General features: G+C 48.9%; 1 protein-coding gene across 1 annotated transcript in view; it reads left to right on the forward strand.

Moving 5' to 3' along the window:
- Positions 1 to 3,121: 3,121 nt before the first annotated feature.
- LOC109887234 (G protein-coupled receptor kinase 6) overlaps positions 3,122 to 17,016 on the forward strand; it is a gene marked incomplete at its 3' end in the record, with an annotated part of 59,259 nt that continues 45,364 nt past the window's right edge. The window contains 1 exon segment of the mRNA XM_031814834.1: positions 3,122 to 3,535. Coding sequence (XP_031670694.1) covers positions 3,484 to 3,535 — 52 coding nt within the window.

The following is a 17,016-nucleotide window of genomic DNA, read 5'->3' on the forward strand; positions in this document are numbered from 1 at the left end:
TTCTGATCTAGGATCAGTTTTGACTTCAGGATCGTAATGAAAGGGGGGACCTGGGTTGTATTGATAAAGCCTCTCAGAGTAGGACTAGTTCTGATCTAGGATCAGTTTTGACTTCAGGATCGTAATGAAAGGGGGGACCTGGGTTGTATTGATAAAGCCTCTCAGAGTAGGACTAGTTCTGATCTAGGATCAGTTTTGACTTCAGGATCGTAATGAAAGGGGGGACCTGGGTTGTATTGATAAAGCCTCTCAGAGTAGGACTAGTTCTGATCTAGGATCAGTTTTGACTTCAGGATCGTAATGAAAGGGGGGACCTGGGTTGTATTGATAAAGCCTCTCAGAGTAGGACTAGTTCTGATCTAGGATCAGTTTTGACTTCAGGATCGTAATGAAAGGGGGGACCTGGGTTGTATTGATAAAGCCTCTCAGAGTAGGACTAGTTCTGATCTAGGATCAGTTTTGACTTCAGGATCGTAATGAAAGGGGGGACCTGGGCTGTATTGATAAAGCCTCTCAGAGTAGGACTAGTTCTGATCTAGGATCAGTTTTGACTTCAGGATCGTAATGAAAGGGGGTACCTGGGCTGTATTGATAAAGCCTCTCAGGGTTTTAGTAGTGATAATCTAGGATCAGCACACACACCCTATTCCCTATATAGTGCACTACTTTAGACCAGAGCCCTATGGCACCCTATTCCCTATATAGTGCACTACTTTAGACCAGAGCCCTATGGCACCCTATTCCCTATATAGTGAACTACTTTAGACCAGCGACCATCAGTCCTAGTGCACTTACACTTCGCTTTTGAAGGCCTATAACTTTCTGACACACACACACACGCGCACACACACACACACACACACACACACACACACACACACACACACACACACACACACACACACGCGCACTCACTCGCACACACACACACACACACACACACACACACACACACACACACACACACACACACACACACACACACACACACACACACGCGCACACACACACACACACACACACACACACACACACTCACTCGCACACACACACACACACACACACACACACACACACACACACACACACACACACACACACACACACACACACACACACACACACACTCACACAGTGTGATCCGCCTTGGAAAGTTGTTAAAACCCTGTTGAAGTATCAGAAGGAAGTAAATGGTACATTGTAGCTTCCTGGACTAGAGACCGGATGAGGCCGACTGACAACATGCCACTGATACATATACACACACACACACACACACACACACACACACACACACACACACACACACACACACACACACACACACACACACACACACACACACACACACACACACACACACACACACACACACACACACACACACACACACTCACACAGTGTGATCCGCCTTGGAAAGTTGTTAAAACCCTGTTGAAGTATCAGAAGGAAGTAAATGGTACATTGTAGCTTCCTGGACTAGAGACCGGATGAGGCCGACTGACAACATGCCACTGATACATATACATATACACACACACACACACACACACACACACACACACACACACACACACACACACACACACACACACACACACACACACACACACACACAAACACCACATTCCATACAATGGTTTCAATTTCCAATGATTTGCGTGTTCAAAATTGGATCTGTTTTTAAATGAGTGTCTGTTGTGTCATTTATGGGAGGTCAGATAATAAACGTTGTGTAGGCCTCAGTCTGTGTGTTTTGCATATTGGGGTGCACAGAACTGTGACCTGTGTCAGTAGTAAAACGACCCCTCCTACTCACTCACTAGGAGGCAAAGGGGAACTGTGACCTGTGTCAGTAGTAAAACGACCCCTCCTACTCACTCACTAGGAGGCAAAGGGGGAGGTGACAGACAGAGAGAGAGTGAGGGAAGGGGCAGGGGCGTCATGCACCCCAAACATCTGAGGGGGCACAAAGTACAGTACGTGAGGATGGCTGGGGGTGGACCGAGTGGGGCTCCCCCTCATCTAAAAGTTGGAGAATTTTTCATTTTTCAAACATCTCAAACCACCTTGTCTTGCAGTCTAGTGCCATAATCATTATGCTTAATTCTTTGTAAAAAAAAAAGGAGATTATTTTTATGCATATGTCTTGAGCTGTCTACATCCTCGTGAATGGAGGTTATTTAAAAAATAAAATAAATAAATATATATATATATATATATATATATATATGAAATATGCTTCTCTGCATCTCTGCTAAAATCTGGATAAAAGATTGAAAGGAATGTGAGTCTTATCAATACATTTAGTTGTTTCTTGCTTTTCTAAAGCCTACCAACCTTGCCAGCAGGCATGCCAGCTAAGATAGTTAGAAAAGATAGCTTCTCTATCTTGATTACACCTACACCTATACTGCTTGCTGTTTTTGTTTTTTTTAGGCTGGGTTTCTGTATAGTACTTTGTGACATCGACTGATGTAAATAGGGCTTTATAAATACATTTAATTGATTGATAGATTGATAGCCTGAAATGTCTTTATGGTTGGGAAGATTGGGAAGATATGTGCTAGCTAAAGCCAACTTCATACAATTGCCTACAGATGTAGGATCTTAATTAGATCACCTTGTTGCAGGAGGACTTTCCTGCAAAGCAATAAAGGTTAACCTTGTAATGTATTTAAGGTTTAAAAAGCCTTCTGAAGTTTGTAATTTCCATAACGAAAAATGTATCAATCCCCACAAACAGTTTCTATTCATTATAATCCACATTTCCTATTGAATCAAATCAAATCAAATCAAATGTATTTATATAGCCCTTCGTACATCAGCTGATATCTCAAAGTGCTGTACAGAAACCCAGCCTAAAACCCCAAACAGCAAGCAATGCAGGTGTAGAAGCACGGTGGCTAGGAAAAACTCCCTAGAAAGGCTGCATGATGATTTTCCTTCTGTAGCAAACTGGCTCAAATTAAAATCCTACATATGTAGGTGGCTAGTAGTATTACAGAGAAACAACTAAATAAATACTTAATAACCAAAAAAAATACAAGACAAATATGAGGGGGCAAGTGCCCCTGTGCCCCCTATGTGCATGACGCCTCTGGGGAGGGGAGGGAACGAACGAAGCTGAGAGCCGAGCAGGAAGGGAAATTAACGAAGGCAGGAGAGGCTTTGAATGCTAACAAGCGTTATAGCTTTAACTACAATAGTATCCGCCGCTGTTTAGCCTAAAAGGTGAAGAGTTTTTTTTTTTTGTGCCGAAAACATCTAACGATGGAGTCGGCGAACTAGTAGCCAACCACGATTGCAAAAGCCCAACACCTGGTAACCCGCCGAACTTGGGAGAGCAAGCGAAGGCTATGCGCCAGCTGCAGAATTCACCATCATCATCATCGGTGCCGCTACCTTCATCTTTTTCAGTTGAAGTGAAATGTATTGCCTAGTCTGTATGGGAGACGGATCTTACACTTACTGACCATTACCATGGAGATAGAGAATATAGTCGCCAACACGGTGCTGCTGAAGGCGAGAGAAGGTAAGGCATAGTACTGAAACGACGACATGACATGGTTAACGTACTTGGGAATGGGGGGGACATGTCGAGAGAGAGAGCGGGGGAAAGGGGGGATAATCATAACAAAGCAAGGCTCAGTTTTTTTTGGGGGGGGGGGGTAGCGCTTGGATTGTGTTCTACACAGATCTCTCTCTCTACATCTATTTCTCTCCCTACGCAGTGGTTTTCCCATCGTCTTGACTGGCTCACTATAAGGGGGAACATATAGCGGTGTGTTAAATTGTAGCCTACCTACTTGTAAATCATTGTAACTCTAGTCACATAATATACAGCAAATATCCAGGCCTGATCGATACAACGATCGGGTTGAGTTTCGCAGCGTCGATAATAAACGATGATCGATTAGATTATATCACTGTTTGATTCGTGTTTCTAATGACTTATCTGAACGGAAAAGGTTGATTATGGCGGTAGGCTACTGTAGTAGTAGTAGCAACATATCATTGGATAGGTTGATATGACCGTAGGCTCGTAGCACCAGCGGATCGTGTTGGTAGTATAGGCTACACGGCGTTGAAATATCCTGTAGCAGCCTGTTTCCAATTCCATTGCCTGATAGAACAGGCGTATCGACTTGATACGTTAGCGATATTTAACATATGCTTTCGCTGGATCTTATGCCTGCTTGGCGGTTCACATGTGTGTCACATTATTTGACGCAGATATATTAAAGCCACTGCATGGCCACCCTGCCAAAGAGAAGGGGACCCGCTCCGTGTGTGTTTCCCCTAGACGGAGACCGGGAGCTCTGGGTCTTTCTCGGGCCTGGGTAAAGCGGACGCGGCCAACCCGCACACAGTGTACCCCCGTGTGTGTGCCGTTGACGTGGGGAAGGGGCACAACTCAAGCCGCAGGCCTGAGGACTACGGCGAAACATATCGGACTAATAACACAAGTGGTCGATGGGATGCCGTTCTGTCTGGCTGTCTTTTTTTTGTCGTCAGGTTTGATTGAAGAGAGAAAATAAGATATGTGTGTTTATCCTAGTGGACCCCGGCTAAATACAACTCTGTAACTCGAAACTAGTTCCAATGCTTTACATTTTTATTTATTTATTATGTTCCCCTCTAATTAGGGACTGATTTTAGACCTGGGCCACCAGGTGGGTGAAATTAATGATCAGGTAGAACAGAACCAGCAGACCCCGGGTTATCCGAAGTCGGTTCACGTTTCTTTTTTTTTGGTGCCCTAACATTACACAGCGGATTCAAATAGTTAACTAACCATCCAGTTTTGATACTTTTAATCATCTGTGTAGTTTTAGAGCAACAATAAAAACGTGCACGGACTTTGATGAAAAGCTCTCGTCGGGTAAGAGTTTAATATCCCCTGGTTGTAGAGGATATGGTTATAAGATGGACAGAGAGGATTTCGTTACTTTGTTGTCAGGACAGCGGTGAGCGGAGAAGGAACTAAAGCTACATTGTATCTTCTGTTGGGGGGGGGGGGGAGAAAATGTGCTACATTGAATAAATATGGTTTCTTATCACGTGTGCGGCATGGTTTGATAATTGTTCTACTACAGATGTTCATAGACAGAAGTGCAACAATGTAACACAACATTTGGACAGCTGACGTCACAATGTGGTACAAGACTAATCATCTTTGATTTGACCAATGAACGTGTGTGTGTGTGTGGCTTCCTGAGATCTATGTTTATCATAATACACTGAATTCTATGTTTACCTAGTCAACGTCAGTACACAATCCACAATCAACGTCAGAATCTGAAGTCAAATAGGTCAAACGGTGAGATCTTGTTGCGTTCACACACGGGCCCTGCAAAAAAAAACATGTCTATTGTAATGTAGCCTCCTTTTACGCTCCTGGGAATTGGCCTAATGTGGATAGAGCTAAATTAAAATGTTTTTAATTAAACAGAAGAAATATGAAAAGGCATAAACACGGTAGCAGTAGAAAGGGAACGCTTTAGAGATTATAGGAACATCATTAGAGCAACATTTAGTACACCAACAGTTCACCTGATACAAGACTGAATCCAAACACCACACTGTTGATTTAATGTGCATTTGACATTGACTGTACTTTTCACTGCGTTTGTTGATAACGAAATAGGAAAAATACTTTTTATATTCAGTAACGTGAGAATATTCCTGGAGAATGTGGGGGTAGGTGCAACATAAAACAAAACAATGGGAAAAGGGGGGATTCCTAGTCAGTGGTACAACTGACATGTGTCTTCCACATTTAACCCCGACCAATCGGAGAGGAGGGCTGCCGTAATCAACATCCACGTGAGTGAGAGGACTAACTGGTGTCTTCAAGTGGCCTCACACACCTCTCCACACTGTGGGTTTCAGTGAGAGGACTAACTGGTGTCTCCAAGTGGCCTCACACACCTCTCCAGACTGGGGGTTTCAGTGAGAGGACTAACTGGTGTCTCCAAGTGGCCTCACACACCTCTCCAGACTGTGGGTTTCAGTGAGAGGACTAACTGGTGTCTCCAAGTGGCCTCACACCCCTCTCCAGACTGTGGGTTTCAGTGAGAGGACTAACTGGTGTCTCCAAGTGGCCTCACGCACCTCTCCAGACTGTGGGTTTCAGTGAGAGGACTAACTGGTGTCTCCAAGTGTCCCTCACACCTCTCCAGTCTGGGGGTTTCAGTGAGAGGACTAACTGGTGTCTCCAAGTGGCCTCTCACACCTCTCCAGACTGTGGGTTTCAGTGAGAGGACTAACTGGTGTCTCCAAGTGGCCCCCATTCCTCTCCAGACTGTGGGTTTCAGTGAGAGGACTAACTGGTGTCTCCAAGTGGCCTCACACCTCTCCAGTCTGTGGGTTTCAGTGAGAGGACTAACTGGTGTCTCCAAGTGGCCTCACACACTTCAGTGAGAGGACTAACTGGTGTCTCCAAGTGGCCTCACACACCTCTCCAGACTGTGGGTTTCAGTGAGAGGACTAACTGGTGTCTCCAAGTGGCCTCACACCTCTCCAGACTGTGGGTTTCAGTGAGAGGACTAACTGGTGTCTCCAAGTGGCCCCCATTCCTCTCCAGACTGTGGGTTTCAGTGAGAGGACTAACTGGTGTCTCCAAGTGGCCTCACACCTCTCCAGTCTGTGGGTTTCAGTGAGAGGACTAACTGGTACCTCCAAGTGGCCTCACACACTTCAGTGAGAGGACTAACTGGTGTCTCCAAGTGGCCTCACACACCTCTCCAGACTGTGGGTTTCAGTGAGAGGACTAACTGGTGTCTCCAAGTGGCCTCACACCTCTCCAGACTGTGGGTTTCAGTGAGAGGACTAACTGGTGTCTCCAAGTGGCCCCCATTCCTCTCCAGACTGTGGGTTTCAGTGAGAGGACTAACTGGTGTCTCCAAGTGGCCTCACACCTCTCCAGACTGTGGGTTTCAGTGAGAGGACTAACTGGTGTCTCCAAGTGGCCCCCATTCCTCTCCAGACTGTGGGTTTCAGTGAGAGGACTAACTGGTGTCTCCAAGTGGCCTCACACACCTCTCCAGACTGTGGGTTTCAGTGAGAGGACTAACTGGTGTCTCCAAGTGGCCTCACACCTCTCCAGTCTGTGGGTTTCAGTGAGAGGACTAACTGGTGTCTCCAAGTGGCCTCACACCTCTCCAGACTGGGGGTTTCAGTGAGAGGACTAACTGGTGTCTCCAAGTGGCCCCCATTCCTCTCCAGACTGTGGGTTTCAGTGAGAGGACTAACTGGTGTCTCCAAGTGGCCCCCATTCCTCTCCAGACTGAGGGTTTCAGTGAGAGGACTAACTGGTGTCTCCAAGTGGCCCCCATTCCCCCCCCCCCCCCCCAATTTCAATGCACTTTTATGTTCAACTATAAGGTCATTGTTTTGGAGCTCTCCTAGCTGTGCCGTTCAGAAACTAGAGTTGGCTCCCTGTTGGCAACCCTGTTGGGGCGGCAGGGTAGCCTAGTGGTTAGAGCGTTGGACTAGTAACCGGAAGGTTGCAAGTTCAAACCCCGAGCTGACAAGGTACCTGTCGTTCTGCCCCTGAACAGGCAGTTAACCCACTGTTCCTAGGCCGTCATTGAAAATAAGAATTTGTTCTTAACTGACTTGCCTAGTAAAATAAAAAAAATAAATGTTAGGCTTTCACAAGGTAATTCAGAGAAATGGATCGTCATTTGTTTGCATAGAAAGGAGTCATGAGTGTGTTCAGGTCAATAGACAAACAGGCTCATTCTGTTCAGAACAACCCGGGGTGTGATGCCGTGTCGTGGACATTTTGGACTCACGGGTGTTTGGCTCGTATGACATCAAAGCAGTATTTATTATAATCCTCAATTCTCGTCTGTCTGTCTGTCTGTCTGTCTGTCTGTCTGTCTGTCTGTCTGTCTGTCTGTCTGTCTGTCTGTCTGTCTGTCTGTCTGTCTGTCTGTCTGTCTGTCTGTCTGTCTGTCTGTCTGTCTGTCTGTCTGTCTGTCTGTCTGTCTGTCTGTCTGTCTGTCTGTCTGTCTGTCTGTCTGTCTGTCTGTCTGTCTGTCTGTCTGTCTGTCTGTCTGTCTGTCTGTCTGTCTGTCTGTCTGTCTGTCTGTCTGTCTGTCTGTCTGTCTGTCTGTCTGTCTGTCTGTCTGTCTGTCTGTCTGTCTGTCTGTCTGTCTGTCTGTCTGTCTGTCTGTCTGTCTGTCTGTCTGTCTGTCTGTCTGTCTGTCTGTCTGTCTGTCTGTCTGTCTGTCTGTCTGTCTGTCTGTCGTCTGTCTGTCTGTCTGTCTGTCTGTCTGTCTGTCTGTCTGTCTGTCTTGTCTGTCTGTCTGTCTGTCTGTCTGTCTGGTCTGTCTGTCTGTCTGTCTGTCTGTCTGTCTGTCTGTCTGTCTGTCTGTCTGTCTGTCTGTCTGTCTGTCTGTCTGTCTGTCTGTCTGTCTGTCTGTCTGTCTGTCTGTCTGTCTGTCTGTCTGTCTGTCTGTCTGTCTGTCTGTCTGTCTGTCTGTCTGTCTGTCTGTCTGTCTGTCTGTCTGTCTGTCTGTCTGTCTGTCTGTCTGTCTGTCTGTCTGTCTGTCTGTCTGTCTGTCTGTCTGTCTGTCTGTCTGTCTGTCTGTCTGTCTGTCTGTCTGTCTGTCTGTCTGTCTGTCTGTCTGTCTGTCTGTCTGTCTGTCTGTCTGTCTGTCTGTCTCAATTCACTTTATTGACATGGCAAGTTCGTTATTACTTACATTCTCTCTCTCTCTCTCTCTCTCTCTCGCTCTCTCTCTGTCTATATATATATATGACACCCCTTCAAATGAGTAGATTCAGCTATTTCAGCCACGCCCATTGCCGACAATGTAAAAAAAGATTCCCTATATAGTGCACTACTTTAGACCAGGGACCCTGCTCTATAAAGGGGATAGGGTGCCATTTTTAGGACGCTGGCGAGTCAGTCGACCACATTGGTTCAAGGTGTCAGGGGGTGTGGCCCTCGTCTGTCGGGTGTTGTCGTGACAGTTTCAACAATAACAACCCACACCGTCAAGAGGAAGTGGTTTCAGGGCTGTAGAGATGTTCTCAGCTTTGAGGTAATGGGTTATTTCCTATATGGTGCTAGGCTTGGGGTCTTTATCCAGATTGTCATATTGACCTTTTGCCTTACTGGGGGATGTTGGGTAATATTGCCACTGTTTGTAAATTAAAGCGCTGCTCTGCCTTAACAGCACTATCAACAAGGCAGGTCCTACAGGACCTAGTTTCTACCTTCTTAACAGCACTATCAACAAGGCAGGTCCTACAGGACCTAGTTTCTACCTTCTTAACAGCACTATCAACAAGGCAGGTCCTACAGGCCCTAGTTTCTACCTTCTTAACAACACTATCAACAAGGCAGGTCCTACAGGCCCTAGTTTCTACCTTCTTAACAGCACTATCAACAAGGTAGGTCCTACAGGCCCTAGTTTCTACCTTCTTAACAACACTATCAACAAGGCAGGTCCTACAGGCCCTAGTTTCTACCTTCTTAACAACACTATCAACAAGGCAGGTCCTACAGGACCTAGTTTCTACCTTCTTAACAACACTATCAACAAGGCAGGTCCTACAGGACCTAGTTTCTACCTTCTTAACAACACTATCAACAAGGTAGGTCCTACAGGCCCTAGTTTCTACCTTCTTAATCAAATCAAATCAAATTTATTTATATAGCCCTTCGTACATCAGCTGATATCTCAAAGTGCTGTACAGAAACCCAGCCTAAAACCCCAAACAGCAAGCAATGCAGGTGTAGAAGCACGGTGGCTAGGAAAAACTCCCTAGAAAGGCCAATACCTAGGAAGAAACCTAGAGAGGAACCAGGCTATGTGGGGTGGCCAGTCCTCTTCTGGCTGTGCCGGGTGGAGATTATAACAGAACATGGCCAAGATGTTCAAATGTTCATAAATGACCAGCATGGTCGAATAATAATAAGGCAGAACAGTTGAAACTGGAGCAGCAGCACAGTCAGGTGGAAGTTGAAACTGGAGCAGCAGCATGGCCAGGTGGACTGGGGACAGCAAGGAGTCATCATGTCAGGTAGTCCTGGGGCATGGTCCTAGGGCTCAGGTCAGTTGAAACTGGAACAGCAGCATGGCCAGGTGGACTGGGGACAGCAAGGAGTCATCATGTCAGGTAGTCCTGGGGCATGGTCCTAGGGCTCAGGTCCTCCGAGAGAGAGAAAGAAAGAGAGAAGGAGAGAATTAGTGACACTGTGGCCCCATCCGAGGACACCCCCGGACAGGGCCAAACAGGAAGGATATAACCCCACCCACTTTGCCAAAGCACAGCCCCCACACCACTAGAGGGATATCTTCAACCACCAACTTACCATCCTGAGACAAGGCTGAGTATAGCCCACAAAGATCTCCGCCACGGCACAACCCAAGGGGGGGGCGCCAACCCAGACAGGATGACCACAACAGTGAATCAACCCACTCAGGTGACGCACCCCCTCCAGGGACGGCATGAGAGAGCCCCAGCAAGCCAGTGACTCAGCCCCTGTAATAGGGTTAGAGGCAGAGAATCCCAGTGGAAAGAGGGGAACCGGCCAGGCAGAGACAGCAAGGGCGGTTCGTTGCTCCAGAGCCTTTCCGTTCACCTTCCCACTCCTGGGCCAGACTACACTCAATCATATGACCCACTGAAGAGATGAGTCTTCAGTAAAGACTTAAAGGTTGAGACCGAGTTTGCGTCTCTGACATGGGTAGGCAGACCATTCCATAAAAATGGAGCTCTATAGGAGAAAGCCTTGCCTCCAGCTGTTTGCTTAGAAATTCTAGGGACAATTAGGAGGCCTGCGTCTTGTGACCGTAGCGTACGTGTAGGTATGTACGGCAGGACCAAATCACAGAGATAGGTAGGAGCAAGCCCATGTAATGCTTTGTAGGTTAGCAGTAAAACCTTGAAATCAGCCCTTGCTTTGACAGGAAGCCAGTGTAGAGAGGCTAGCACTGGAGTAATATGATCACATTTTTTGGTTCTAGTCAGGATTCTAGCAGCCGTATTTAGCACCAACCGAAGTTTATTTAGTGCTTTATCCGGGTAGCCGGAAAATAGAGCATTGCAGTAGTCTAACCTAGAAGTGACAAAAGCATGGATTAATTTTTCTGCATCATTTTTGGACAGAAAGTTTCTGTGCTGAACAGTACTATCAACAAGGCAGGTTGGACTACTGTTCGGTCAGGTGCCATAAAGAGGGACTGGCAGGGCAGCACGGCTGGCTCGGAGCAGGGCAGCACGGCTGGCTCGGAGCAGGGCAGCACGGCTGGCTCGGAGCAGGGCAGCACGGCTGGCTCGGAGCAGGGCAGCACGGCTGGCTCGGAGCAGGGCAGCACGGCTGGCTCGGAGCAGGGCAGCACGGCTGGCTCGGAGCATGGCAGCACGGCTGGCTCGGAGCAGGGCAGCACGGCTGGCTCGGAGCAGGGCAGCACGGCTGGCTCGGAGCAGGGCAGCACGGCTGGCTCGGAGCAGGGCAGCACGGCTGGCTCGGAGCAGGGCAGCACGGCTGGCTCGGAGCAGGGCAGCACGGCTGGCTCGGAGCATGGCAGCACGGCTAGCTCAGAAAAAAAGTACACGGAGACCTAACATTAATGACATTCAATCTCTCCTGGCTCACAGTGGAAGAGAGATGGACTTCATCACTACTTGTTTATATAAGAAGTGTTGACATGCTGAATGTACTGAGCTGTCTGTTTAAACGACTAGCACACAGCTCAGACACCCACCAGACATGTCACCAGAGGTCTCTTTACAGTCCCCAAGTCCAGAACAGACTATGGGAGGTGCACAGTCCTACATAGAGCCATGACTACATGGAACTCTATTCCACAGTACTACATAGAGCCATGACTAGATGGAACTCTATTCCACAGTACTACATAGAACCATGACTACATGGAACTCTATTCCACAGTACTACATAGAGCCATGACTACATGGAACTCTATTCCACAGTACTACATAGAGCCATGACTAGATGGAACTCTATTCCACAGTACTACATAGAACCATGACTACATGGAACTCTATTCCACAGTACTACATAGAGCCATGACTACATGGAACTCTATTCCACAGTACTACATAGAGCCATGACTACATGGAACTCTATTCCACAGTACGACATAGAGCCATGACTACATGGAATTCTATTCCACAGTACGACATAGAGCCATGACTACATGGAACTCTATTCCACAGTACTACATAGAACCATGACTACATGGAACTCTATTCCACAGTACTACATAGAGCCATGACTACATGGAACTCTATTCCACAGTACTACATAGAGCCATGACTACATGGAACTCTATTCCACAGTACTACATAGAGCCATGACTACATGGAACTCTATTCCACAGTACTACATGTAGCCATGACTACATGGAACTCTATTCCACATCAGGTAACTGATGCAAACAGTAGAACCAGATTTTATAAAACAGATTTATAAAATACACCTTATGGTAGAGTGGGGAGACTACCGCTCTAGCACACACAGTCTACACACACGCTCTAGCACACACAGTCTACACACACCCTCTAGCACACACAGTCTACACACACCCTCTAGCACGCACAGTCTACACACACGCGCTAGCACACACAGTCTACACACGCGCGCTAGCACACACAGTCTACACACACGCTCTAGCACACACAGTCTACACACACGCTCTAGCACGCACAGTCTACACACACGCGCTAGCACGCACAGTCTACACACACGCGCTAGCACGCACAGTCTACACACACGCGCTAGCACGCACAGTCTACACACACGCTCTAGCACGCACAGTCTACACACACCCTCTAGCACGCACAGTCTACACACACGCGCTAGCACACAGTCTACACACACGCTCTAGCACGCACAGTCTACACACACGCGCTAGCACACACAGTCTACACACACGCTCTAGCACGCACAGTCTACACACACGCGCTAGCACACACAGTCTACACACACGCTCTAGCACGCACAGTCTACACACACGCTCTAGCACGCACAGTCTACACACACGCTCTAGCACGCACAGTCTACACACACGCTCTAGCACACACAGTCTACACACACGCTCTAGCACGCACAGTCTACACACACGCGCTAGCACACACAGTCTACACACGCGCGCTAGCACACACAGTCTACACACACGCGCGCTAGCAGACACAGTCTACACACACGCTCTAGCACGCACAGTCTACACACACGCGCTAGCACACACAGTCTACACACGCGCGCTAGCACACACAGTCTACACACACGCGCGCTAGCAGACACAGTCTACACACGCGCTAGCGCACAGTCTACGCACGCGCGCTAGCACGCACAGTCTACACACACGCGCTAGCACGCACAGTCTACACACGCGCGCTAGCACACACAGTCTACACACGCGCTACCTCTGTGCCTTGTCCTGTTAGACCCGGAGGCCTTTACCTCGTCCTGTTAGACCCGGAGGCCTTTACCTCGTCCTGCTGTTAGGCCCGGAGGCCTTTACCTCGTCCTGCTGTTAGGCCCGGAGGCCTTTACCTCGTCCTGCTGTTAGGCCCGGAGGCCTTTACCTCGTCCTGCTGTTAGGCCCGGAGGCCTTTACCTCGTCCTGCTGTTAGGCCCGGAGGCCTTTACCTCGTCCTGCTGTTAGGCCCGGAGGCCTTTACCTCGTCCTGCTGTTAGGCCCGGAGGCCTTTACCTCGTCCTGCTGTTAGGCCCGGAGGCCTTTACCTCGTCCTGCTGTTAGGCCCGGAGGCCTTTACCTCGTCCTGCTGTTAGGCCCGGAGGCCTTTACCTCGTCCTGCTGTTAGGCCCGGAGGCCTTTACCTCGTCCTGCTGTTAGACCCGGAGGCCTTTACCTCGTCCTGCTGTTAGACCCGGAGGCCTTTACCTCGTCCTGCTGTTCTGTGTACTATTGTCCAGAGCCCAATGTGGACTGTATAGGGAATAAGATGGCAATTGGGATTCACACTTATATTCTGTGATTCATTACTGACACTTGCCCATTCATTCATTCATTCATTCTTTGAAAGACTTGCCTCTGGTGGTAAGGGTAAACTGGTCTCGAGATCTGTGGTTACAACAACAGTAATTAACATAGTGATAACCGTGACGACCCTGGATCAGAGGTGACCAGGGCCGACTCAACTTCCTCAACCCAAGGCTAGACGATTAGAGAGAGAAACACACACACACACACACACACACACACATGGACAGATCCTTGTAGGAAGCTATCGCTAGCTATCTTGGGGGAGGGGGTCTGTGTGTCTGCACATCTGGGTAAAGTGGTGGAAAGTACTTTCAAGTATTTTTTTTTGGGGGGGGGGGTGTTGGGTGTCTTGTACTTGACTTTACTATTTATATTCCTGACTACTTTTACTTCACTACATTCCTAATGAAAATAATGTACTTTTTACTCCATACATTTTCTCCTGACACCCAAAAGTACTTGTTACATTTAGACAGGAAATTCACACTCTTATCAAGAGAACATCCCTGGTCATCCTTACTGGCTCTGATCTGGGTGACTCATGGAGGAGGGGGAGGGGTCTGTGTAGTGCATGGAGGAGGGGGAGGGGTTTGTGTAGTGCTTGGAGGAGGGGTCTGGGTAGTGCATGGAGGAGGGGTCTGGGTAGTGCTTGGAGGAGGGGTCTGGGTAGTGCATGGAGGAGGGGTCTGGGTAGTGCATGGAGGAGGGGTCTGGGTAGTGCTTGGAGGAGGGGTCTGGGTAGTGCTTGGAGGAGGGGTCTGGGTAGTGCATGGAGGAGGGGTCTGGGTAGTGCATGGAGGAGGGGTCTGGGTAGTGCATGGAGGAGGGGGAGGGATCTGGGTAGTGCTTGGAGAAGGGGTAGTGCTTGGAGGAGAGGGAGGGGTCTGGGTAGTGCTTGGAGGAGGGGCCTGGGTAGTGCTTGGAGGAGGGGGAGGGGTCTGGGTAGTGCTTGGAGGAGGGGGAGGGGTCTGGGTAGTGCTTGGAGGGGTCTGGGTAGTACTTGGAGGAGGGGCCTGGGTAGTGCTTGGAGGAGGGGTCTGGGTAGTGCTTGAAGGAGGGGTGCTTGGAGGAGGGGGAGGGGTCTGGGTAGTGCTTGGAGGAGGGGGAGGGGTCTGGGTAGTGCTTGGAGGAGGGGTCTGGGTAGTACTTGGAAGAGGGGGAGGGGTAGTGCTTGGAAGAGGGGGAGGGGTAGTGCTTGGAGGAGGGATCTGGGTAGTACTTGGAGGAGGGATCTGGGTAGTGCTTGGAGGAGGGATCTGGGTAGTGCTTGGAGGAGGGATCTGGGTAGTGCTTGGAGGAGGGATCTGGGTAGTGCTTGGAGGAGGGATCTGGGTAGTGCTTGGAGGAGGGATCTGGGTAGTGCTTGGAGGAGGGATCTGGGTAGTGCTTGGAGGAGGGATCTGGGTAGTGCTTGGAGAGGGGTCTGGGTAGTGCTTGGAGAGGGGTCTAGTAGTGCTTGGAGAGGGGTCTGGGTAGTGCTTGGAGAGGGGTCTGGGTAGTGCTTGGAGAGAGAGAGGGGTCTGGGTAGTGCTTGGAGAGAGAGAGGGGTCTGGGTAGTGCTTGAAGAGGGAGGGGTCTGGGTAGTGCTTGGAGAGGGAGAGGGGTAGTGCTTGGAGAGAGAGAGAGGGATAGTGCTTGGAGAGAGAGAGGGGTAGTGCTTGGAGAGAGAGAGGGGTAGTGCTTGGAGAGGGGTCTGGGTAGTGCTTGGAGAGGGGTCTGGGTAGTGCTTGGAGAGGGGTCTGGGTAGTGCTTGGAGAGGGGTCTGGGTAGTGCTTGGAGAGGGGTCTGGGTAGTGCTTGGAGAGGGGTCTGGGTAGTGCTTGGAGAGGGGTCTGGGTAGTGCTTGGAGAGGGGTCTGGGTAGTGCTTGGAGAGGGGTCTGTGTAGTGCTTGGAGAGGGGTCTGGGTAGTGCTTGGAGAGGGGTCTGGGTAGTGCTTGGAGAGGGAGAGGGGTTTTGCTTGGAGAGGGGTCTGGGTAGTGCTTGGAGAGGGGTCTGGGTAGTGCTTGGAGAGGGAGGGGTAGTGCTTGGAGAGAGAGGGGTCTGGGTAGTGCTTGGAGAGGGAGGGGTAGTGCTTGGAGAGGGGTGTGGGTAGTGCTTGGAGAGGGAGGGGTAGTGCTTGGAGATGTCTGTGTGTCTGCACAGCTGAGTGATGTTGGAAAACACTTCACATCTCAAAATATTTTTTCTTGCATTTAAAATAAATACATTATTAGGCCTGTATCTGGATCGGAAAAAACAAGACTGCATCCCACTATTTCCTTCCTATAGGTCCTGGTCAAAAGTAATGCACTACATAGGGACTAGAGTCATTTGGGACACACACAAAGCCATTTAAACAAAGTACAGTATAATAACAGCATGCCAGATGGGTAATTTTACAAATAGACTCTAAAACATTTAATAAGCCAGCTGGCAGAGCCAACCTTGTGATGTTCACACAATGTTAAAATATGCCCATTTTAGGCCTAGTCAGCCTAGACGCTAACCTAGCTGCATAGCCTAGCTGCTAATGCTACATTCGCATCGCATGTGGTTGGCGCTAGCGGTAGCCGCTAATGCTAAATACACAACAGATGTGGTTGGAGCTAGTGGTAGCCGCTAATGCTAAATACACAACAGATGTGGTTGGAGCTAGTGGTAGCCGCTAATGCTAAATACACAACAGATGTGGTTGGAGCTAGCGGTAGCTGCTAACGCTACATACGCAACACATGCGTCACAGTTCCCAAGTCATAGCCAATTTTGTGGGTCTAATAACTGTAGGAAGGGAACCACATGAAGGGAGCCATCACAAAGCAGTGTGTTTTACAGACGTCATTCACAGGAAACACCCTACTGTACACACACACACATTGAGAACAAGTGTTAGCCAGCCTAAGACTGCAAGGCTCACCAGGCTACCTGCCTCCTCTAACCACCAGGCTACCTGCCTCCTCTAACCACCAGGCTACCAGCCTCCTCTAACCACCAGGCTACCAGCCTCCTCTAACCACCAGGCTACCAGCCCCCCCTAACC

The sequence above is a fragment of the Oncorhynchus kisutch genome, unplaced genomic scaffold (assembly GCF_002021735.2).
Source record: "Oncorhynchus kisutch isolate 150728-3 unplaced genomic scaffold, Okis_V2 Okis07a-Okis12b_hom, whole genome shotgun sequence".
Lineage (NCBI taxonomy): Eukaryota > Metazoa > Chordata > Actinopteri > Salmoniformes > Salmonidae > Oncorhynchus > Oncorhynchus kisutch.